The 23,713-nt window shown below is 44.5% G+C and overlaps 1 protein-coding gene across 1 annotated transcript; it reads right to left on the bottom strand.

The window, feature by feature from the left end:
* Window positions 1–17,295: 17,295 nt before the first annotated feature.
* On the bottom strand, window positions 17,296–23,707 carry erh (ERH mRNA splicing and mitosis factor). Its single transcript, XM_059984998.1, has 4 exons — window positions 23,610–23,707; window positions 23,186–23,273; window positions 20,952–21,072; window positions 17,296–18,005 (listed from the first exon to the last, which is right to left on the bottom strand). The coding sequence occupies exons 1-4, from the start codon at window positions 23,610–23,612 to the stop codon at window positions 17,903–17,905; spliced, it is 315 nt and encodes a 104-aa protein (XP_059840981.1). The 5' UTR covers window positions 23,613–23,707; the 3' UTR covers window positions 17,296–17,902.
* Between the last annotated feature and the right edge of the window lie 6 nt (window positions 23,708–23,713).

Genomic DNA, 23,713 nt, shown 5'->3' with positions numbered 1-23,713 from the left:
GCAGCCTGCAGTCAACAAATGACACAGCGTGAGATTGAACTGGACAGTTTGATGTTTTATATTCTGTGTTTTTTCATCTTTTGCACTGTTTTTGCACATTGGGGGTTTGAACGGGTTCCATGGTCTTCTTTGTTTCCTAGCTGTCTGGAAAGACGAAAGTCAGGGTTGTAAACATACTTTGATAATAAATGTACGTTGACTTTAACACTTGGAGCACTGTGTAAGTTCTGGCCGCGCGCAGGGGAAGGACATAAGAGCACTGGAGAGGAGATTCTCTCTGATAAAAGCTGGGACACAAATTTACTAGTTAGACCACACTTGGAGTACTGTTTGCAGCTCTGGTCAGTACACAGTGGGAAGGATGTGAGTGTGTTTGAGAGAGAGGAGCGGAGATTCACTCGCAAGGGTTCCCAACATTTTTAATTCCATGAACCCCTACCATTAATGGAGGGGTCTGTGGACCCCATGTTGGGAATCCCAGCACAAGAGTCTTGCCTGATTTGGAGGTCTAGCTGTGGGAAAGATTGAATTAAAGATAAGTTTTATTTGCCTAATCAACATCAAATTAGGCTGGGTTTGTATTTTCTGGAGTGGTGGTGGGGGTGGTGTTACCTGTTACAGGTATGCAGAATTATAGGAGGCACTGATGGGGTTGATTGGAATCTTTTCCCCATGTTACGTCTTAGAGGCATTAAAAACACAAAGGCATTGGTTAATGTGAGAAGGGGATATAAGGAGAAAGGCTTTTTTTACACACTAGAAGTGGATGATAGCAGGAACTTGAAGCCATAAGAGGTGGTGGAGACAGAGGCAGTTACTGTTTACGACACATTGTAGACATTGGTACTTCAGGTACTTGGGCATAGAGCAGTGGTTCCCAACCTGGTGTTCATGAACTCCTTGCTTAATGGTATTGGACCATGGCATTAAGAAAAATGTTGGGAACCCCGAACATAGAAGGATATGGCCTTAGTGTGGGATAATGAGATTATTATAGATGTGTGGAAAGGTGAAGATTGACATGGCAGACTGGAGGGCCAATTTATGTGTGCTCTGACTGTGCTGATCCTATCAATATTGACAAGATGAAAACCTCACACCTAGGAAAGAGAATCTTCTCTGATTGATGAACACTGCCAGTCCCTGCTGGCCCCAACACGAGTTTAATAAATTGCCAGTGTGAATTCTGTCTAGAACAGGATGCTGCAATCTAAAGTTTGCCTGGAAATTTGTTCCCAGAGAATATACAATAGAGCAGCCTTGTGTTGTGCTTCTGAAATTCATTTCATTAGCATTATACGTAGACACTGGATGTGTCAGATGGCACAATCTATGGGTGACAGTTATACTCAAAGTGTCTTTGTCCATGAGCACTAAACGGGTCAGTGCTGGCTGTGCTTCACAACTATTCTTTCTTTGGAAACCCATAAAACTGAGAACATGCAACGTGCATCTGTATAAGATTTATTTATTTAGTGCAGAACAGTCCCTTCCGGACCTTTGAGCCACGCTGCTCAAGTGATCCCCAACAAGCTCAATTGACCCTAACCTAATCACAGGACAATTTACAATGACCAGATAACCTACCGGTTGGCTCTTTGGACTGTGGGAGGCAAACTGGAGCACCCAGGGAAAACCCACGCACTCCAGGGGAAGGACATACAGGCTCCTACACAATGGCGCTGGAATTGAACTCTGAACTCTAGATTGCCCCAAGTTAAAATAGCGTTGCACTACTCTCCCAGTGCAAGTCAACAGAGACTGCAAATCTGGAACAAAAACAGAACTCTGGAAGAACACAGTCGGTCAAATAGCATGAAATAGAAGGCAAAATGTGTCCGAGGTTAATGTTTGAGGTTGAGACCTTTCATCAGAAAGTGGGGTGGTATGGTAGCGTAGCAGTTAGCACAATGCTTTACAGTACAGGAAACGGGTTCAGTTCCTGCTGCTGCCTGTAAGGAATTTGTTTGTTCTCCCCATGACCACATGGGTTCCCTCTGAGTGCTCTGGGTTCCTCCACAGTCCAAAGGTGTACTGGTTGGTAGGTTAATTGGTCATTGTAAACTATCCCATGATTAAACTAGGATTAAATCTGGGGATTGCTGGCCTCAAAGGGCTGGAAGGGCCACGTTCCGCACTGAATCTCAATAAATATGTACAGTGCGAACATATGTACCAAGGTGCAACAAGAAAGATTACAGAGCCGCATCAGACCAGCAACTAACGTGACTGCCTTCCCAAGTCAGGAAACTTATCCGGAGAATTTTGCCCTTGAACCGTTTGTGGGAAGGAAAATTTTGCATTTTATAAAATTTTGCATTTTATTTTTTATTTTGCTGGTTATCACCAGCATCTGTCCTGAAACTAACTTCCTTACTGCGGCAGGCAGTCACATTAGTTGTTGGTTTGATGCAGCTCTCTCAGTTTACCGAGGATTGCCTTTATGTTAAGATATGATTTACTGCTACCACCTAGTGCCCAAAGGGAGCAGCACTGAAGTGATGGGAACACAAGAGATGCTGGAAATCCAGAGTAACACACACCGCATTTTTTGCAGTGATGGGAGTATCAGGAACTTACACAATGACTATATCTGCGAAACGTTGGTCTTGGAAGTATTGATAGTCTGCACACAAAACAGTTCCAGATGTCGTTTGGATTGCAGTAATCTTCCAAATATGCCAGCTTTCTCATTCCAAGGGGTAGCTGGTTCTTAAATAAACTTTATCCCCTGACCTCTTTCCAATAACTGAAAGATCCTGAATAAATCAGAATTGGGTTTACTATCAGTAATATATGTCATGTTGTTTTGTGACAGCAGCACAAGACCTTAAAAAGTCACAAAATAAGTAAGTAAATAGTACTTTACTTACTTGGGCTCTTATCTCCCAGTGAAGCACAGGCAATCGATGACCTCCCGTCTCCATGGTGCTCAGGTCAATGGTATGGTTAGAGTTATTCATCAAACTTCTGCCACCTATTGTATCCACTGTACAGGGGATTGGCCTATACCGCTTCCCCAGAGCCCTGTTGGTCGGCATTGCCCATTTCCACCTCTCATGACTCTGAGTGGTCTCAGGTTGGACCTTAAGAGGCTTAAGTTACTAGCACAAAAGAAGAATTGCAAGGTAGTGTTAATGGATTTGTGGACCGTTCAGAAATCTGATGGCAGAGGGGAAGATAATGATCCTAAAATATTGAGTGTATGTCTTCAAGCGCCTGTTTCTCTTCCCTGATGGTAGTAGTAAGAAAAGAGCATGTCCTGGGTGGTGAAGGTCCTCTATGAAGGATGTTGCCTTCTTGAAGCATCCATATTGGTGGGAAGGGTAGTGCTGTGATGGAGATGGCTGAATCTACAACCTTCTGCAGCTTTTCCAGTGCTTTGCTCTGGAGCCTCAATACCAGGCATAATGTAACCAGTCAGAATGCTTTCTACCATGCATCCATAGAAATTTGTTAGAGTCTTTGATGACATATCAAATCTCCTCGGACTCCTAATCAAGTTCAGTTGTGGCCTTTTTCATGATTACTTCAATGTGTTGGGCCCAGGAACTTAAAGCTGCATACCCTGACCTCCCCTTCCTGAAGTCCAGAATCAGTTCCTTGGTCTTGCTAACATTGAGTGTAAGGTGGTTGTTGTGACACCACTCAACCAGCTGATCTACCTCAGTCCTGAAAGCATCCTCATTACCACCTGAGATTTTGCCAACAACTGGTGAATTTATTGATGTGTCTTTGAGCTGTCTAGCCACACAGTCATGAGCAGGAAGTGGAGTAGTGGACTAAGAACATGTCCTTGAGGTGCACCTGTGTTGATTGTCAGTGAGGACTATACGTATTTACTGACGGTGGGCTCCTGATGTTGAAGTCAAGTACCCAGTTATAGAGAGAGGTACAGAGGCCCAGGTTTTGAAGCTTATCGATTATTATTGAGAGGATGGTGGTGTTGAACACTGAACTATAATAGGTATTGCTGTTGTGTAGATGGCCCAAAGCCAAGTGAAGTGCTAGTCAAAGTACATGCTATAAAGGGAAGATGGCAGCGCATGCAGCCACTCTGGGAATGAATATCTGTTAAGTAGGAAGCCATGCACAATCCTGATTTGATGGGGACGGACGTGAGAAGCACGGAGGAACATCTGGTGAAACTTCTGACATGCCTGTTTCGCTGCAGCTGCTACTGTGCGATCGAAAAATCTCTGGGAGGAAGGCCCCGAATCCTCAGCTTTGCCTGTTGCTTGGCAGCCAGGGCCGGGGTCAAAGTGCTCGGCAGAGTCAGAGGGCTGGTCGGAGGCTCAAAGTTTTCGGACAGACTCAGAGTTGGCTGTGGTCAGACGCTTCCAGAGGCTGCATCGGGAAGTTTTGCGGCGCTGGAGGTTCATGACAGGAAGAGTTTTTCTACCTTCTATGTGAGATGATGGGCTATCAAGGACTTTGAGACCTTTTTTTTACCGTGTCCATGGCCTGCCCTTATCAAATTATGGCATTGATTTGCACTGTTGTAACTATATGTTATAATTATGTAGTTTTTGTCAGTTAGTCTTGGTCTGTCTTGTGTTTTTGTGATATCATACTGGAGGAACATTGTATCATTTCTTAATGCATGCATTACTAAATGACAACAAACGAGGACTGAGTGTCCTCGTAATCTAATCTGTCTAATTGCAACAGAGATCACTGTCACCAGACACTGGGGATTCCCACAGAGAGAATTGTGTAATTCTTCCTTTCAGAGTGTGCATAAAAGGTGTAGAGCTCATGGGAAATTGAAACATCACAGTCATTTATGCTGTTAAGGTCTTGTCTTACAGGAAATAATGACAAGCAAACCCTGCCACAGCCATTGTACATCCATTGTACCTTTAACTTCACATGGAATTGTCTTTTCACGCTTACCTTAGCCTTCCGTAGGTCATATGTGGCCTTGTTCTGGTTCTGGATCACCATCTTGAACCCGCAGACCTCGCCCTCAGCATACTGTTTATCCACGACTTCCGATTTGGGTATGTCCAGTATGTTCTCCAAGGGGCTCACTCATCCACAGTGATGACTGCAACATATACATTCCAATCTAAAGATGAATCCCAAAATATGGTCCACTCCACCAATTCTAAGCAGTCCTGTAAGCTCTCCTTCGCCTCTCTTGTCTATACATTCATGGTCCTCGCCACTGGTGCTACAGTCCTTAATCTCTATGTCTCTGTCAGTAGAAGTTCAAGGGAGTCTATGAGTCCGTGATCTGCAGCTGCAGTTCCTCACTGGGATCCCGCTCTCAGAGCTCACTGATATCTCCAGAAGAAGCTTGCAAAATGTGCACTTCAAGGAGACCTCTCTCCCTCTCACTGGTTAGTGTGAGAGAGCCCAACTGTTGGGTGAACAGTGGTATTTGATGGTGCTAGATCATGGTCTCCCTGAGGGCTTTGCTGTTGCTCACTTGCCGGGCAGTGGAGGGTTGATGTTTTGCTGCTGCTTGTGCGTGGGAGGGTCCTAACATTTTCTTGTCATTCATTCCTTGGCTGTTGTTTCTTCTGTTTCATGGATGTCTGTAAAGAACGAGAATTACAGGTTGTATACATTCTCTGAAATGAAATGGAACATTGAGGTGATTAGATTTGCCAAAGGTTGGCATGTCACGCATTCTTGATAGTGGAATAACAGTGGTCAAGTGTGTTGGCTCCTCTGGTTCCACAAGTGATATGTTGGTGGTAGTTGGTTGGAGACTTCCTCAAGCTGGCCTGGTTGAAATTCCCCGCAATGATAGGGAAAGCATCAAAGAGCACTGACACACGACTGCTAACCACAGTGCTCAGCTCCTCCAGTGCCAGCCTAACACTGACCAGGGCTCAAATATACATCATAACCAGGATGGCGGCTGAATAGAATAGGATAGAATGGACAACCCTTGACTGCCAGATGTTTGAGGTCAGGGGAGCAGGACAGGGACAACCACAGCAGGACTGTGTACCACAATGAGGTAATGAAGGAAGTGTAGGCATCTCTGTGTTTACCCAGCAACATAATCTGGTCCATGTGGTGGATGGTGAAGCACTTGGGCTGGTGTGCTATGCCAGGACAGAGTCAATAACTAATTGCCCCAGTTTCTGTGACTAGCAACTCCAAGTGTGCCAAGAGGTACAGATGTAGGGTGGAGAGTATTCTGACTGGCTGCATCACCACTCAGTGTGGAGGATGGTACAGGGTCGATAAGAGCTCCAGAGGGTTATAGACTCAGCCATCAGAGGCACTAGCCTTCCCTCCCCACCATCAAGGACATCTTCAAGAGGAGGTGCCTCAGGGTGGCATCCATCAGTAAAGACTCAATCTCACGGACGCCCTCTGCTCGTACTGCCATCAGAGAGGATATATGGGAGCATGAAGATGCAATGATTTAGAGGGCATATGATATCATGAGAGGCAGGATAAAATTGAGTTGTTTTCACTGGAGTGCCGGAGGCTGAGGGGAGATCTGATGGAGGTTTATAAGATTGCGAGAGGCATAGAGAAAGTAGACAGGGAGTATCTGTTTCCCAGGGTAGAAATGTCTAATATCAGAGGGCATGCATTGGTGGTAAATGGGGTAGAATCAAAGAGAATTTGAGGGGCAAGTTTTTTACTCAGAGTGGTGGATGTCTGGAATGTGTTGCCTGGTATGATGGTAGAGACAATTACATTAGAGGCTTTTAAGAGACGTTTGATGGGCAGACTGATATGAGGAAGATGGGGGGATATGGACATGGTGTAGGTAGGGGAGAATAGTCTTTGGGTGTTTTGTTTTTTTAAGTTGGTTTGGCACAACATTGTTGGCCGAATGGCCTGTTCCTGTGCTGTGCTGTACTGTTCTATGTTATGGTTCATGAACACTTTTTGTTCTTCTTACACTACTTAGAGACTGTTGTGTGTGAAAACCCCCATAGATCAGCAGTTTCGGAACACACCCCATCCGGCACAAACGATCATTCCATGGTCAAAGTCACAGATCACATTTCTGATGTCTGGTCTGAAAAATCACTGAAACTCTTGACCGTGTCTGCATGCTTTTATGCATTGAATTGCTGCCATATGATTGGCTGATTAGATATTTGTATGAATGGCCACCGAGCGTACGGAGTTACGTAAAATCACAAGGGGTGAAGGAACACTGTCCTTTTCCCCAAGCTGCAAATCAAAGATTGGAGGGGAAAACTTTAAGGGGGAGGGGAAGTGAGGAAGCTTTTCATCTGGAGTTGAGAGAGGCTGAGGGAGATATATTAGCGACATTTAAAAGACACTTCAACATACACATGGATAGGAAAGGCTTAGAATGATACCAGTCAAGCACTGGCAAATGTGACAGGCTTGGCTAGGCTTTGGGTTGGCTGAAGGACCTTTATCTGTGATGTGTGACACACAAAATGCTGGAGGAACTCAGCAGGTCAGGCAGTGTCTACAGAACTGAACAAGCACAAGAAATTGTGTAGATGCTGGAAATCCAGGGCAACACACACGAAAGTCAAGAGGTGATGTTGCAACTTTGTAAAACTCTGGTTAGGCCGCATCTGCGGTATTGTGTATAGTTCTGGCCGCCCCACGATAGGAAGGATGTTGAGACTTTGGAGACGGTGCAGAAGAGGTTCACCAGGATACTGCCTGGTTTAGAGGGCTTGTGCTATCATGAGAGGCTGTATTTTTTTTCTGGACTGCTAGAAGCTGAGGGAGGCTAATAGGTTTATGAGAGGCATAGACAGAGTAGACAGAGAGGATCTTTTTTCCAGGGTTGAAATTTCCACTACCAGAAGGCATGCATTGAAGGTGAGAGGGGGAAGGTTCAAGGTGGATGTGAGGGGGTGAGTTTTTTACTCAGAGAGTGTTGGATGTCTAGAATGTGCTGCCTGATAAGGTGGTAGAGGCAAATACATCAAAGGCTTTTACAAGACATTTGGATAGGCACATGGATGTCAGGAAAATGGAGGATATGGACCTGGTGTAGGGAGGAGGAATCAGTGTTTGGGTGTTTTTGATTTGTTTTTCAGCTGGTTCAGCACAACATTGTTCATATGCTGTACTGTACTATGTTCTATGTTAATAAATGTTTTAGGAACAGCTTCCTTTCTGTCATCAGATTTCTAAATGATCCATGAACACTGCCTCACTATTTTGTTCTCTTTTATTAGATATATTTCTTACTGTAACCTTCAGTAACATTTTATGTATTGCACTGTGCTGCTAATACAAAACAATAACAAATATTAATACGATTCTGATTCTGAAATACACATCGATGTTCTTAAAGCAGTTCTTAGGTGGGCTGATACCAAGAAATCATTCCAGGTTGATGTTTAGAGCTTGGGCAACAGAATGGTGTAGGTGCAATTTAGTCTACATCCTCGACTCTTCCATTTCCTGTACAACCACGCTCAACCCACCTTCCTGCCACCTTAACAGTGACAGAATTCCTCGTGTCCTTACCTACCACCCCATGAGCTTCTGCATCCAACATGTCATCCTCTGCAACTTTCGCCATCCTTGAAGGTAGCTTAACACTAAGCATGTCTTTACTTCCCACACCCTCACCCCAACTTTATGCAGAGATCACTTCCTCTAATTCCCTTGTCCATTCGTCCCTCCTCACTAATCTCCCTCCCAGCACTTAACCCTGCAAGCGGCCTAGGTGCTACACCTGCCCATTTGCCTCCTCCCTCACCTCCACTCTGGCCCTTCCAGCTGAGGCAACACTTCACCTGTGAATCTGCTGAGGCCGTTTATTGTGTCTGGTGCTCCCAGTGTGGCCTCCTCTACACTGGTGAGGCTCATCGTAAACCGGGGACTGCTTCATCGTGCACCTCCACTTCTTCCATCATAAGTGAAACTTCCCAGCAGCCAAACATTTTAATTCTGATTCCCATTCCCATTCTGACATGTCAGTCCACGGCCTCTTCTTGTGCCAAGAAGAGGCCTCCTTCAGGATGAGGAGCAGCACCTTACATTTTATTTGATTAGCCTTCAACCTGATGGCATAAATATTGATTTTTTCCTTCTGCTAACTAAATTTCTCCTCCCTCACTCCTCTCTATTCCCCACTCTGGACTTTTACCTTTTCTCACCTATGAATCACTTCCCCTGTGTCCCTCCTGCTCCCCTATCAGATTCTTTCCTCTCCAGCCCTTGATCTTTCCAACCCACCTGGCTTCACCAACCACATTCTGGCTAGCCTCCTTCCCCCCCCCCCCATCTTTATTCAGGCATCTTCCCCCTTCTCAGTCCTGATGAAAAGTCTCAGCCTGAATCATCACTGTTTATTTCTTTCCATTGAGGCTGCCTGACCTGTCTGTGCTGTTTTAATTCTACATGTAACAATTTTGAAAGTGGGAGTCAAGAAGTCCCTCATGGTGTTCAGATCAAGCAGACAGAGAGTGTGGGCTCTGATGTTCTGTGTGGACCGGCTGTGCAGCAGCATGCTAATTAAAGACCCTGTCTGGGTGGAGTTTGCATGTTCTTGTGACTGCGGGGGTTTTCTTGGGTGCTCTGTTTTCCTCCCACATCTGAAAGATGTGTGGGCTGGTAGGTTAATTGCCCCTAATGTGAAGGTGGGGGCAGAATCGGGGAGGAGTCAATGGGAATGCAATTGAAAGGGATTATTGTGGGGTTAGTGAAAATGAGTAGTTCACTGTGGACTGAAGTCTGCCTCTCTAAGACTAATTACAAACTAGGGCGACACGGTAGCGCAGTGGTTAGCACAACGCTTTACGGTAAAGGCAATCTGGGTTCAATTCCCACTGCTGACTGTAAGGAGTTTGTACATTCTGCCCATGCGTTTCCTCCAGATGCTCCGAATTCCTCCCACAGTCCAAAGACAAACAGGTTACTAGGTCATTATAAATTGTCCCGTGATTAGGCTGGGATTAAATTGGGAGATCTCTGAGTGGATCAATTCTCTGCTGTATCTAAATAAATAAACAGAGAAATAGATAGATAAACAAACAAACAAATAACTGTTACATCAAGCCTTGATCTGAAGAGCTAACACTTTTTATTTTCAAGGTAATATTAAATGCTGATAAGTGATTTTAGGGGCAACTTTCTTCATCACCACCATCATTAGGGATCACCTATTGCATAAATCAGGAAACACAGCGTTTGAATTGGAAATAGGGCCATTACTGTCTCTACCTTCATCCCCAGATGGTTCATCAGAAAATTAGCCCTGCCAAGTCAAAAGTTCTTATGTTCATGGAAATTGCTGTTTTACAGATAAAGCACAAGACTGTGGCTCAGTGTGTAGAATATTACTACACCTGGAAGAAACAACTGAAGTTTGAATGGAAAAGGACACTGCTGCTTGAGGAAGACGAGGAGGAGATAAAGCGTGAAGCCGACGGTGCTGGAGTCGGAAAAGAATTTAAAAATCTGGTTAGAAGTACAGTTACTTACCTAGAAATGCTAGTGGGAAAGCTAGATCAACCTTCCAAACAAACTGCTGGAATTAACATAGGAGCGTTTGATGTCTCTGGGTTTGAACTCCTAGAGTTTAAAAGAATGAGGTGGGATCTCATTCAAACCTACTGAATTTTGAAAAGCCTGGGCAGAATGGATATATAGAGGTTTCAAAGATTAACTTTACTTTCAAGAGTATACATGTACAAAACATCTCTGATATTTGAGGATGTTTCCTATAGTGAAGGAGTCTAGGACCGGAGGACACAGCTTCAGAATAGAGGAGAGGAGAAATTTCTTTAGCTAGAGGGTGGTGAATCTGTGGAGTTTTGTTGCCACAGGTGGCTGTAGAGGACAAGACATTGAGTATATTTAAAGCAGAGTTTGATAGATTCACTCAAAAGTACAGCACAGAAACAGGCCCTTTGGCCATCTAGTCCGTGCCAAGCAATTTAAACTGCCTGCTTGTGCTTACCCAATCTATACCAAGGTTCTTGGTTAGTCAGGGCATTAAAATTTACAGGGAGAAAGCAAGAGAATGGAGTTGAGAGGGATAATAAATCAGCCATGATGGCTCGATGGGCCAAGCAGCCTAAGTCTGCTCCCATGTCTTTTGGTCTAAGTATACTGAAGGTCAGTCAGCTTCTGGAAACACAGAGTGGTATTCCTCAGCTAAAAAACAAACGGATGCATTTTCTGTGTGTTTAAAAACATCTTTAATTATAATTTCCAAAATGGTTCTTTTGGTCACAGCAGCACTCACTGTGTAAACAACTTATCCTTCAATCCTCTGTGAAATTACCCTTTCTCACCTCAACTGGTATTAGATGTTTCAACCCCTGGTGTCTGTCTACTTCATCTGTGGCTCTCATAAGATTATAAAGTATCTTTAAAATAATATGAATTAAACAAGTAATTTGAGGGATGATGTGTATGGTGGGACTGTCGGGATAGACACTGTACTTTTCCATTTCTCATGCATGAAAGTAGCTGTAGTGGTGTTGATAATTAGTGGTAATGTTTTTATCTGAAAAGCATAGACAGATTCTTTCACCTGTTTTTCCCACCCTCTGTCATTCTTTGCTTCATAGAACGTGAGTGTTCCCTCCCAGAGCAGTGCGAACCGGGAAAACCTTAAGAAGAAAGTGATCCGAAGCAAGTCCAGCTCCTCACCGTCCATTCAGTGTCAGGAAGGAGACCTGAGGAGCGAGAAGAATCTCAATATGTGCTATTACCCGTGTAAAGAATGCACCAAGTAGGTTAAAGTGTGAGTGGTGGATAGGCAGTGCATGGCTTTAATCCCCACAGCAGATTTAATATTATGACTAATTGTTGGAGAAATAATTTAATTACGAACAAGTTTTCATGATCTCGGGAACCCCCAGAATATTTTAGTCATTGAAGTGATTCTGAAATGTCCTCACTATTAGAACAGCCAGTTTGGGTACAGCAACATTCTGCATATATCCTTCTCTTCAGACGAGAACAGCACCAGTGACCTGGGTTCCATTCCCACCGCTGTCTGTAAGGAATTTGTTTCCTCCAGGTGCTCTAGTTTCCACCCACAGGTCAGTAGGTTAATTGGCCATATGGGTGTAATTGGGCCTCTTAGAAAGATTCAAAGTACGTTTGTTATCAAAGTATGTATGCAGTATACAACCCTGAGATTCATCTTCCCCACAGACAGTCATGAAACAAAACCATGGAACCCATTCAAAGAAAAACATCAAACCAACCCTCCACTGCGCAGAACAAAGACAAAAATTGCCGGATACTCAGGACTCTGGCGCCATCCTCCAACAGCATCATGAGGGGGGGAGAGAGAGAGAGAGAATGTTTGAATGCAGGGAGCTTCCTCTCTGAGCAGCCAGTGAGAGGCTGATAGATGGTGCTGAACACCTGCTCGCAATCTACTCTCACCTCAATGATTTCAATCTTCCTCGACGCTTTGATTGGCCAGAAATGCAGTCAGTCATGAGCTCACGTCCCGCCTCCAGGCTTCTTGCCTCGAGGCCACACAGTCTGCTGAAAACTTCACTGATGACCATTCAATCAAACACAGAACCAAAACATCAGTCTCAGGCTTTAACAGTAACAGAAACACATTTGAAAGAAAAAGAAGTAGTTTCATGGACCGTTTGAAGTACATCGCCCTTGGCCTCGTTATGCTGTAGTTAAATAAAATAGTTTGGGCCCCACTTCAAGATATGGGCAACACCCTGTTTAATCTGTGCTCCAAAATGCTAGTATGTGTTCACCCACTTCTCCACTTTTGTTCTCCTCTGTTGCCACCTCTCGCATCCCCCACTTGCTGGAAGCTGCAAGTGAACGTAGACTGAGAGGGAATTCACAGGTATCTCATTGAGCACATCCCAGAGAACCTGCAAGAAACTGGGCTCAGGCAGGTTGGCCATCGGAACATCTCATCTAGAAATGAAGAATCACAGCCATTCACGATTGTTACGTTTTGCTTTGTAGGAAGTAATGGCTTAAAAATACTGCCAGAGCTGATGTGCATCTGATCCCGTCTTTAATCTCAATTGGAATTGTTTTCTCGCTCTTAAAATAGCCTTCTGTAGGTCGTACCCGGACTTCTTGTATAGTTCTGGATCTCTAGTCTTGAATGATCTGGTTCATCCACGGCTTTTGATTTGGGTATTTCCAATACGTTCTTATGGAATACAGTCACCCGCACAGGTCTTGATAAAGTCGGTAACAACCATAGTATATTAATTCAGATTCAAAAATCGATCCCTGAATATTGTCCAGTCCACTGACTCAAAGTCCTCCTCCACCTCCCTTGACGTACTCTTGAGGTCCTGACTGTTGCTGCTTTGGTTTTTAGTCTCTGCCTGTACGCCAGGTAGAAGTACAGCCAGGTTACCGGATTTTTCAAAGTGCGGGCTTGGGATGGCACAGGAAGTGTTCTTGATGGTGGTACAACCGTGGTCAAGTGTGTTGGTTTCTCTGTTTCCGTAGATGATATGTTGGTGGTAAGTTGGTCAGAGACCTCCTCAAGCTGGCCTGGTTGAAATCCCACCCCCCCTGCTTGCATTTACCCTGTCTTTACCCTTCATAATTTTGTATCTATCAAGTCTCCCCACAATCTTCTAATTTCCAGGAAGTAAATCTGTTCAATTTTATAACTCAGGCCCTCCAGACCCTGCAATATCCTTATAAATTTCCTCTGTACCCTCTCTTATTTACATCTTTCCTGTAGGCAGGTGACCAAAACTACATAAAATACTCCAAATTAGGCCTCACCAACATCTTATACATCTTCAATATAACATCCCAAAGTACTCAGTACTTTGATTTATGAAGGCCAGTGTGCCACAAGCTTTATCATTCTGGTTATTTTTATGTTGCAATAAACCAACAACAACCCTGATGACACATGGATGTCTTATTCTACCTATTTCAGAGTATTTGAAAAAGTGAAGAGTCGAAACGCCCACATGAAATGTCACAGACAACAGGAGGAACAAGAAAGGCAGGAGAAGATGAAACGATCAAGAATTCGGTTGAAAGTTGAGATAAAGGAGGAACCAGAGGAGGCGGCTGTAGTCTTCGATGCAAACAATCTGCCTGACATCACCAAAGCATAGGGAGCTCAGCACTAGCTGGCAAAGGTAAACCCAGGACAGTGAGGTGGTGTGGCACAGTTGCTTGTGCTGTACCTGCAGACACTGTGGACTGAAGATGTTCTTTGGGATATAAATATCTGCTTCCAGGTACTTTTAACTCAAAGTTAGGGATGACGTCCATTGTTGCTGAGCATTGATATGTTGAGTCCAGACTGCACCAATGTCCTCAGCCCAACATGTTCCAGCCAGTCTAGACACCAGAAATTAAAGCCAATTCTTTTACTCTTTTTAGTCAGAGGTACTGTGCACAAATCTAGCATTCCAGTTTAACCTGGCTAGAAAAATTCTTTACTTAGTTACCTCTGTTTTTCTAGTTTTTTAAAACAAGTGTTTTTGACAGATTGCTATTTTCATTGTTTTACCCGTGGGTGATGAGAATTGCTGGCGTCACTCACTTGAACCTTTTGATAGAGTGTTTTAAGATTTTAAAAATTGTTTTAAGTTTGAATTGTTTTAAACAGCAAGCGGGGCCTGGCCAGTGAAGGCACTCCCGCTGTCCCTCAACTTCTATAATGCCTCAGACGCTTTTAACCAAGGACAATCACAAAGATTCCTTGGCCAAATCTCTGTTGGGTTTTGCATACTATTTTAAAGTGTATAAGGGTAGCCTAGCATGAGATCTGCAGTTAGCAGACGAACCAGCTAAAACCTCTTAAACGTGAAGAACAGCGCAGCTGTGTGTATAACAATAAACCAAGTGCGAGCAAGGAAAAAATCAGAAACGGAGCATTTTAACTATTGACTTTACAGTGAGCTTAAAAATATTGTGCTTATCTTCACAAAAGTCCAACAGCATTCTGTCCTGTGGTTTCCTTACCCTTCTGTTTAATTCTAAGCAACTATAGAGAATTCACTGCTTTACAGAGCCTACTAACCATAGGAACAAGCCCCATCTAAATCTGAACTCACCAAAATACACTTGAACCGTGAAAATCTGAAATTATAGCAATCCATGCCGAAGTTAGAACCAGTCAGCCTCTGACCATTAAATGGTGATGTGCATGCCTCTATGACCCTCACTCTCTCTCTCTCTCTCTCCATCCCATAGGATGATGATGGTTCCTTTCAGTCAGTTGTGGGGGGGGGTGCATACCTCTATGACACTAACCCTTCAGCTGCTGCCAAGATGGTGTGCAGATCCAGTGACCCTCCATTCAAGGGCGCAGATTAGCGTTTCAGTACTCCACAGTGGCTTTAGGGCTAAAGCGGCAAGACTAGAAATGCATTTAGACACCAGAGCAGCTACACACACTCTCCAGCTCGTTTGATTGTAGTAAAATATAGATACCTGTTAAACAGGCTAAAAATCACCAGGTGCAGCAAGTATCAAACTTCAGTTCAAAAAGTCTTTGATCACAAATTCACCCAATAAACCACAGCTTCCTAACAAATTTAAAGCTGTAAGTGTTTTATGCACCAATCATCTTACTTTTCTATTTGTACATTGTGGTATAATTTAACTGCAAAAGGTAATTCATCAGTTTCCAGAAACTTCCAGTGAGAATGGACTTCTTTTTCCCCTTTTTTGCCACTAAATTCAGCTTTCATTTTGTGTACGAGTGTTTACACTGTGAGTTTGTATGCTTACTTTAGAGAATTGTAATACAAAGGCAGTTGAGGTCTCTCTCTGATCCATTTGGTTATCTCGGTTCTGCCTCAAAGCAATGTACAAGAGTTAAGAGCATTGACATATTACAATTTTACAGAGTTGTTTTGTTTGTGGGTAAAAACACTTTAAAACAATCATTCACATGAAAACCCATGGATGCTGTAAATCACAAAACCCTGGGTTTAACTTTCTTTCAAGGTGTGCAAGATTGTTTCAATAAATACAATGTTGACTGTTTGGGAGTGTTGTGATTTATTAGTGTCTGAGAAAAAGGTACAACTGCTACAACTGGATCCTTGACTTCCTCACCAGCAGACCAACATCTCCTTCTCGCTGATAGTCAACACCAGTGTGCTGTACTTTCTAATATCCCCGACTACATAGCTGTGCAAAGCTCAAACACCATCGATAAATTTGCTGATGACGCAACTATTGTTGGCAGAATTTCAGATAGCGGCAAGGAAGCATACAGGGGTGAGATTGATCTCCTGGCTGAGTAGTGTCACAACAACCTTGCACTCAATGTGAGTAAAACCAAGGAATTGATTGTGACCGTCAGAAAGGGGAAGTTGAGGGAATGCACACCAGCCTTCATTGAGGGATCAGCAGTGGAAAGGGTGAGCAGTTTGAAGTTCCTGGCTGTCAACATCTCTGAAGATCTGTCTGGAGTCCAGCACATTGATGCAATTACAAAGAACACACATCTGTAGGAGACTTGGTATGTCAGCAGACGTACATCTCTACAGATGCATCATCAAGAGCATTCTGATTGCATTGCATCACCATCTGGTATGGAGGGTTAACTGCACGGGATCAGAAAAGGCAGCAGAAAGCTGTAAACGCAACTATACTCCATCTACACGAGATACCCAGTATCCAGGACAAAATCCAAAAGTTAATGCCTCAAACAGACCCCTCTTCCCTCTGCAAACACGAGGAAATCTGCAGATGCTGGAAATTCAAACAACACACAAAATACTGGTGAAACACAGCAGGCCAGGCAGCATCCATAAGGAGAAACACCGTCGACGTTTTGGGCCAAGACCCTTTGTCACACCATTACCAAGGAGGTACACAACGTTTCGGGTACAGCTTCTTCCCCTTTGCCATCAGATTTCTGAATAGACATTGAACCCATGAACACCACCTCATTTTTTTCTTTTTTGCACTAATTTTTTGTGTGTGTATATTATATATATATATATAGTAATTTATATTTTATTATGTTTTGCAACGTACTGCTGCCACAAAACAACAAATTTCACGCCATATAATACGCCAGTGATATTAATTCGGATTCTGAAATGTCTTTTTGCTCCTTGAAGAAAAACACAGCCTACTGAGGGGAAAACCCAGGTAAGCACACAAGAATACTCTGATCCAATCTCCCTCACATCTGGTACCACCTCAGTGGGGCCCAATGGACTTTTTACCCATTAGCCAGAATGTAGCCACACTGCTGTCTATAGCAAGGTCTGGACAGTAAGGTCAGTAGAATTTCCCAATCCTCCTGTAGGATAGAGTTAAGTCAGAGCTAAATTCTGCTTCTAGGAGGAACCTACAGCAAAAAGATGCTACCCAGCCTCAGACTCCCTTTTCTTATAATCAAAAGCCAACTCAATGAAACAGTTTAATATTAAAACATCTTTAATCTGCAAAAATCACAAATACAACCAGAGAAAGCAAGAATAAAGGTTACTGGATAAGGAGACCTTCGTCTGGCAGATACACAGCACGCCCCTAAGGGAAGCTTCAGTGTCGTAGGAAAAACGTCTAACATTTAGCATCGCACTGCTGTATAAACACGATATCACAGAAAAACGTGTGTTTGCAAAACCACTAACGATGAGTTGTCCTGCATGCAAGAAAACTGGATGTCTGAACAGGTGACAGGCAAGTTTGTCAGGGTCCTTCCAAAGGAAAAAAGCATCAAAAGGTTCAGATGACATTACTTGCATCTTGAATGCTATAAGAACATACAAGACTCTTCACAGCATTGAACACGGGTCTATCTTAATGCATGATTTTTCTAAAAAAAAGCTAACGGATGGTGTTCGGGGGGTTGGGGGGAGGCAGGGAAAAAAATTCAAAATTATTTCTACAAAAATACCTCAGATCTTGAATCAATGCACTTAGGTACAGCCAAGACCTGGAGAGGAACATTTGTGAACTACAAAGGAAAAAGAACAAAAGTTGGTGGAACCACTCTCTCCTGCCAAGAAGAGACAGGCCAAAGTTATTTCCCCGCCTGCTGTGCCTGCCGGCGAAGCAGAATGTAGATCTTCTCCTTCAGCCAGTCCTTATTGTATGGCTGGTATGTCTGTGTGTCTGCTCGATAACTGTGGAACAAAACAAATATACTTAGTTTAATATGCTTCATCGGAATATCAAGAGGAGCTTGGGTATGGAGTGTTGAAAAGCCCAGACAGAGTGGACAAGGAGAGGATATTCCCCATAGTGGGGGAGTCTTGGACCAGAGCACACCGCCTCAGAATAAAGGGACATACATTTAGAACAGAGACGGGGAAGAATTCTGTAGACAGAGGATGGTGAATCTTTGTAATTCATTGCTGCAGACAGCCATGGAGGGCAAGTCTTTGGGTATATTTAAACGAGAGGTTGTTAAGTTCCTGATTAGTAAGGGTGTCAAAGGTTACGGGAAGAAGACAGAAGAATTGGGTTCAGAGGGATAATAAATCAGCCGCAATGGAGTGGCAGACCAGATTTGATGGGCCAGATGGCCTAATTCTGCTCTTATGACATGGTCTTAAATAGATACTATACCTTGGTTTCCTCCCGCTGGCCCCACAATGATAGGTATTAATTCTTTGAGCAACTAAATTCACTGCCATGTGCCCACGCGAAGTGAGACCGCAGTGGATGACACAGAAGGTTCAGGTACCAGACGGTAGCGCTGAAGACCTGTCCTCCAGGAGAGGAACAGCATATTCATGCACAGAAAGTGCCACACACTGATCATAAACACAAGAGACTCTCAACACCCCAACTATGCTCAGGGATGTTCCAGTACTGACTGGAAACGACCAGCCACAACAGGCAAGGAGCAAGTGACTTGCCCCGAGAGAACGGGACAGAGCCGCCTCTGATCAGCAGAAAGCTGTGAACTCAGCCAGCTCCATCACAGGCACTAGCCTCCCGAGAAATGAAGATACTTTCAAAAGGCGGCATCCATCATTGAGGACCCCCATCACCCAGGACATGCCCTCTTCTCATTGCTACCATCAGCGAGGAGATAAAGAAGTGTGAAGGCAAGGACTTAACGATTCAGGAACAGCTTCTCCCCCTCTGCTATCCGATTTCTGAATGGCCAATGAACCCATGAACACTACCTCTCTATTTTTTCCATTTCTGCTTTTGCACTATTGAATATATACTTGCTGTAATTTACCGTTTTTTTAAAATTATGTGTTGCATTGTACTGCTTCCGCACACAAATTTCATGACTTATACCGCTGATATTAAACTATATTCTGATTCGTAATTAGGTTGGACAAATTCGGAATCTGGGTGAGCTTTTAAACCTGATTCTTGCACTTGCTAGAAGCTTCAAGAGGGAGAGTGGGAGCCTGAACCAGGCCTGGTCTGACAAACCTTCTCCTAACATTCCACACCACCTCCTCGATTCAGCATCCCATTAACACCAGGAAAGTTAAAATGGATCCAATCACCACACACAAGATGCTGGAGGAACTCAGCAGGTCAGGCAGTATCTATGGAAAAAAGGACATCTTTGGTGCTTTGGGCCGAGACCCTTCTTCAGGACTTTGGGGGGGGGGGGGGTGATGTCCGAATAAAAAGGGGAAGGGGGCCAGCTAGAAGGTGAGAGGCAAAGCCAGGTGGGTGGGAAAGATCAAGAGCTGGAGAGGAAGGAATCTGATAGGAGAGGAAAGCGAACCATAGAAGAAAAGGGAGGAACCACCCCAGGCAGGAGAGTAAGTAAAAATGCAGAGTGGAGAATAGAAGTGGTTGGTGGGGGGAGGGAATTCGTGATCTTTTTTCCAGCAGAAGGAGAAATCAATATTCATGCCTTCAGGTTGGAGGGTAAGGTGTTGCTCCTCCACCTGAGGGGGGCCTCATCCTGGCACAAGAGGCGGCCACGGACCCAGATCAGGAATGGGATTCAAAATTAAAATGTTTGGCCATTGAAATTGCACCACAGCTCCTCAATTCAGCAACCCATCAACACTGGGAATTATTAGGGGCTCAATTCAAATCCGATCTGACCAAACTGCTTTTCAGTGACTTTACACTCGCCAAGAAGCCCATTTAGACCTGTACTGCCAGTGATCGGATCCACATCCATCGGCCTGCTCTCCATTTGCTGCCTCTTTGATAAGTACTTGGCTGGCCCTACACTGGTAGACTAACTCCACAAACAGGTACAATATATTCATAATCCATCAGTGAGTGGCCCTAGGAAGCTGTATTCAGAATCAGGTTTAATTAAGTAAGTAGTGCAAAAATAGTGAGGTAGCGTTCATGGGTTCAATGGCCATTCAGAAATCAGAGAGGGAAAGAAGCTGCTGCTGAATCATTGAGTGTGTATCTTCTGTACCACTTTCCTGATGGTTCAATGAAGAGGGCACGTCCTGGGTGATGGGGATCCTTAATGATGGACGCCACCTTTTTGAGTCATTGCTCCTTGAAGATGTCCTGCATACTATGGAGGTTAGTGCCCAGGATGGAGCTACTCTCTGCAGCTGAATTCGATCCTGTGCAGAAACCCCACCTTGGCGATGGTGCCGCAGTTAGAATTCTCTCCATCTGTGGAAACTTGCAAGTGTTTTGGGTGACAAACCGAATCTACTCAAGCTCTTAAAAGTAGCTTTGCCATTCCTGAGTAACGAGGTGAGCATTGGATAAATCTCATGTAGGGCTTAAGTTTACAAAATCCCAAACGAGCAGAGGCTCAAAGGCCAGCACAGAGGGGCAAAACTGACATATGGAAGAGGAATCTCTAACTCCAGTAGACACTGCAAAGTCCTGAGGACCAAATGGAAGCAACAGACTTCCCTGGAGTGACAAGGCTAATGGTTAACCAAGGTATTGCAAAGGAATTCAGATAGAGATCGGCTGCAGAAGACACCAGACACTGGAATCTGGAGCAACAAGCAATCTGCAGGAGGAAGTGGGCAGGGCAAGCAGTGTCTGCAGGAGGAGAGGAATTGTCTTGTTTCAGGACTTGTCCCTCCGGTCGAATGTTTGTTGCTTCAGGTCGAGGGCTGAAAGGCCTCTGCTAAGACACAACTGATAACTGCACTTACACGAGACAGCTCAGGTCAGCAAGGTCGTCAATGAAATCAAAGAGTTGGCTGATGTCGTATGTGATAGAGGGGCTGTTGGGGTTCATCCGTTTCAGATGCTCTTCAAACATTTTACAGACACCTATGGACAAACAAATACAAACTTGACGTATTTAACACCCAACTTGATGCAAAACCTTTAATGCATGAGCAATAGGCGCAAGCTGAACTGCTTCCCCTCACGATGCATAACTTGGCGCTCCCTCCCAGCTCATTACCTCCCTCAAAGGGGAAACAATTGGAGAAATCACAGCAGGAACAACAAAATGACTGAGGGATGTTATCAAATGAACTTTAAGTGATGCCAGGGCAAACAACTGATCAATTGATTTAAACTTTTTACCGAGGATCTGATAGTAAGCTTTTATTAAAGCTGGAAATATTCAGTTTGACAGGCAACAGATCTAAAAGGAAATATTTCCGATTACAGACTTAAACAGCGTGGAAACAGGCCCTGCTACCCAACTCATCCTTGCTGGCTGCATTGTCCAGTGAGCTAGTGCCATCTGCCTACCTTGGCCTATAGCCCTCTATTTACCAAATGAGGCAAAGCACAGAATTGGCCCTTCAAACTGCACCACCCAGCAACCTCCAAGTTAATTCGAGCCTAATCATGGGACGATTTACAAATGACCAATTAACCTACTCTCACAGTCATGGGGAGAACGTGCAAACTCTTTACAGACAGCAGCGACAACTGAACCTGAGTTGTCAGTACCATAAAGCTTTGCACTAACCATTACTCTATCATGCCGCCTCCACGACCTCTAAACCTCTGCTCTCTACGTATGTACATGGCTTTGAAATGTTGCTAATGTCCCCACCTCAACCCACTACTTCTGGCAGCTCGTTCCAAATATGTGAATAAACTGCAAATATCTCTTGCTTCTGGTCGTAAACCTATGCTCTCTTTTAGTTATCGCCCTTCCCCAAGTGCACTCACCAACAACTTCCCAACTGCCGTGCCCGATATTTTGACCGACAAAGGTCAGTGTTGCCTTCGTCACCTGCACTGGTTAGCAATCAGATTCCTTCTGATAGATGTTATCCAAAATAATATGGCTCTTTCCCAATTTAAAGGATTTCCAGCATCCAGTTTGCCTTTCTTACTTATTAAGCAATTAAGCGCAGGGCGACTTGGCAGCACAAGGCTTTACAGTACCAGCATCCTGAGCTCAATTCCCATCGCTGCCTATAAACAGTTTGTACGTTCTCCCCGTGACTGCGTGGGTTTCCTCTGGGTGCTCCGGTTTCCTCCCACAGTCCAAAGGCACCAGTGGTAGATTAATTGATCACTGTAAATTGTCTAGTAGTTAGGCTAGGATTAAATCGGGAGATTGCTGAGTGGCAAAGTTCAAAGTGCTTATTCCACACTGTATCACACTAAATAAATAATTAGGATTTGATCACACTCCAAGCCTTACAGAGAGGTGAATACAGACAGCCTCAGCAGAGAAGGAGCACTGAGGATTCTGCCTGGAAAATTCAGAGGCCTGCTGGGAGCCAAGAGAGGAATGGATGAGGGACAAGAGAGACCTCAGGAGTTTACTTGGGGTGAGCAGTTAATAATAAAGTAGAGGAGGTGAGAGACAGCAGTCACTGGGGAGCAACAGACGATCTCCTGGATGAACTCAGCAGGTCAAGCAGTGTCTGTGGGTAAAAGGAATAGTTTCTGCTCTGGGACTATATGCAGTGCTTCAGGAATTTAAATAACTTGCCTCAACACAGAACCTAAACTAACTTGGGACGTCTTAAAGTTACATGTTATATAAACAAGAGAAATTCTGTAGATGCTGGAAATCCAAAGCAACACAAAAAATGCTGGAGGAACTCAGCCGGTCAGGCAGCCTCTGGGGAGAGGAATGAACAGACCACATGTCAGGCTGAGTCCCTTTATCAAATGAAGGGGCTCATCCCAAAATGTCAACTGCTTTTTCCCTTTCCATAGATTCTGTCTAACCTGCTGAATTACTCAAGCATTTTGTGTGTGTTACAACAATTTCCATTTCACTCTATTGCTCAACACACCGAGTTTCTCCAGCTGGTTGTCTGTAGGCCCAGAAATCTAAAACAGTGACTGGGCTTAGGTGGAAGTTAGAAATGACCGGACTGCCCCAACTCCCAGTTACAGCTCGTTAATGAAGCACAGAATCATACACATCACATTTCTGGTCAGATTAAATAGAGCACTCTACCTTCCATACACTCATTGACAGATTCATAGTCGGCATACGTCCTGCCCTCTGGTCGTTTCGTGGGCTGCACCAGCAGGATGGTGTGTGACTGAAAAGAGTGAAGTGATGAGTGTCTGCTCAACCCCTCCGTCGCCGATTCAGTATCCCTGCCCTCCACACCCCAATCTCCTCAGGTTGGCTGTCTCTAATCCTCTTCCTCCCCTCCGCTCCTCCACCCTCCCCTCTCCCTCTCGTTTCTTTGCCCCGATCACCCCCACACACCCTCCCCCCACCGTCGGTCAATGCTGCAGCAAAGCACCTCTCCCCCTCATCTGAACTGGACGCCAAGGATCCGCGACACACCGCATGCCTACACGCCCTCCAACTCAGCCCTCTCCCCGTAACTCTCTCCTCCCTCCTCCCAACAAAAAAAACCAACTTTCACCATTTTCTCTCACGAGCCCCGTCCAGACAAGAAATGGAAACCGGAAGCTGCTCCGCGCGACCTTCCACCCGGAAGGGTAACGACGTCACGTCGCTTCCCATCAC

This window comes from Hypanus sabinus, chromosome 11 (genome assembly GCF_030144855.1).
Source record: "Hypanus sabinus isolate sHypSab1 chromosome 11, sHypSab1.hap1, whole genome shotgun sequence".
Classification (NCBI taxonomy): domain Eukaryota; kingdom Metazoa; phylum Chordata; class Chondrichthyes; order Myliobatiformes; family Dasyatidae; genus Hypanus; species Hypanus sabinus.
This window is presented reverse-complemented; position numbering and strand designations above follow the sequence as displayed.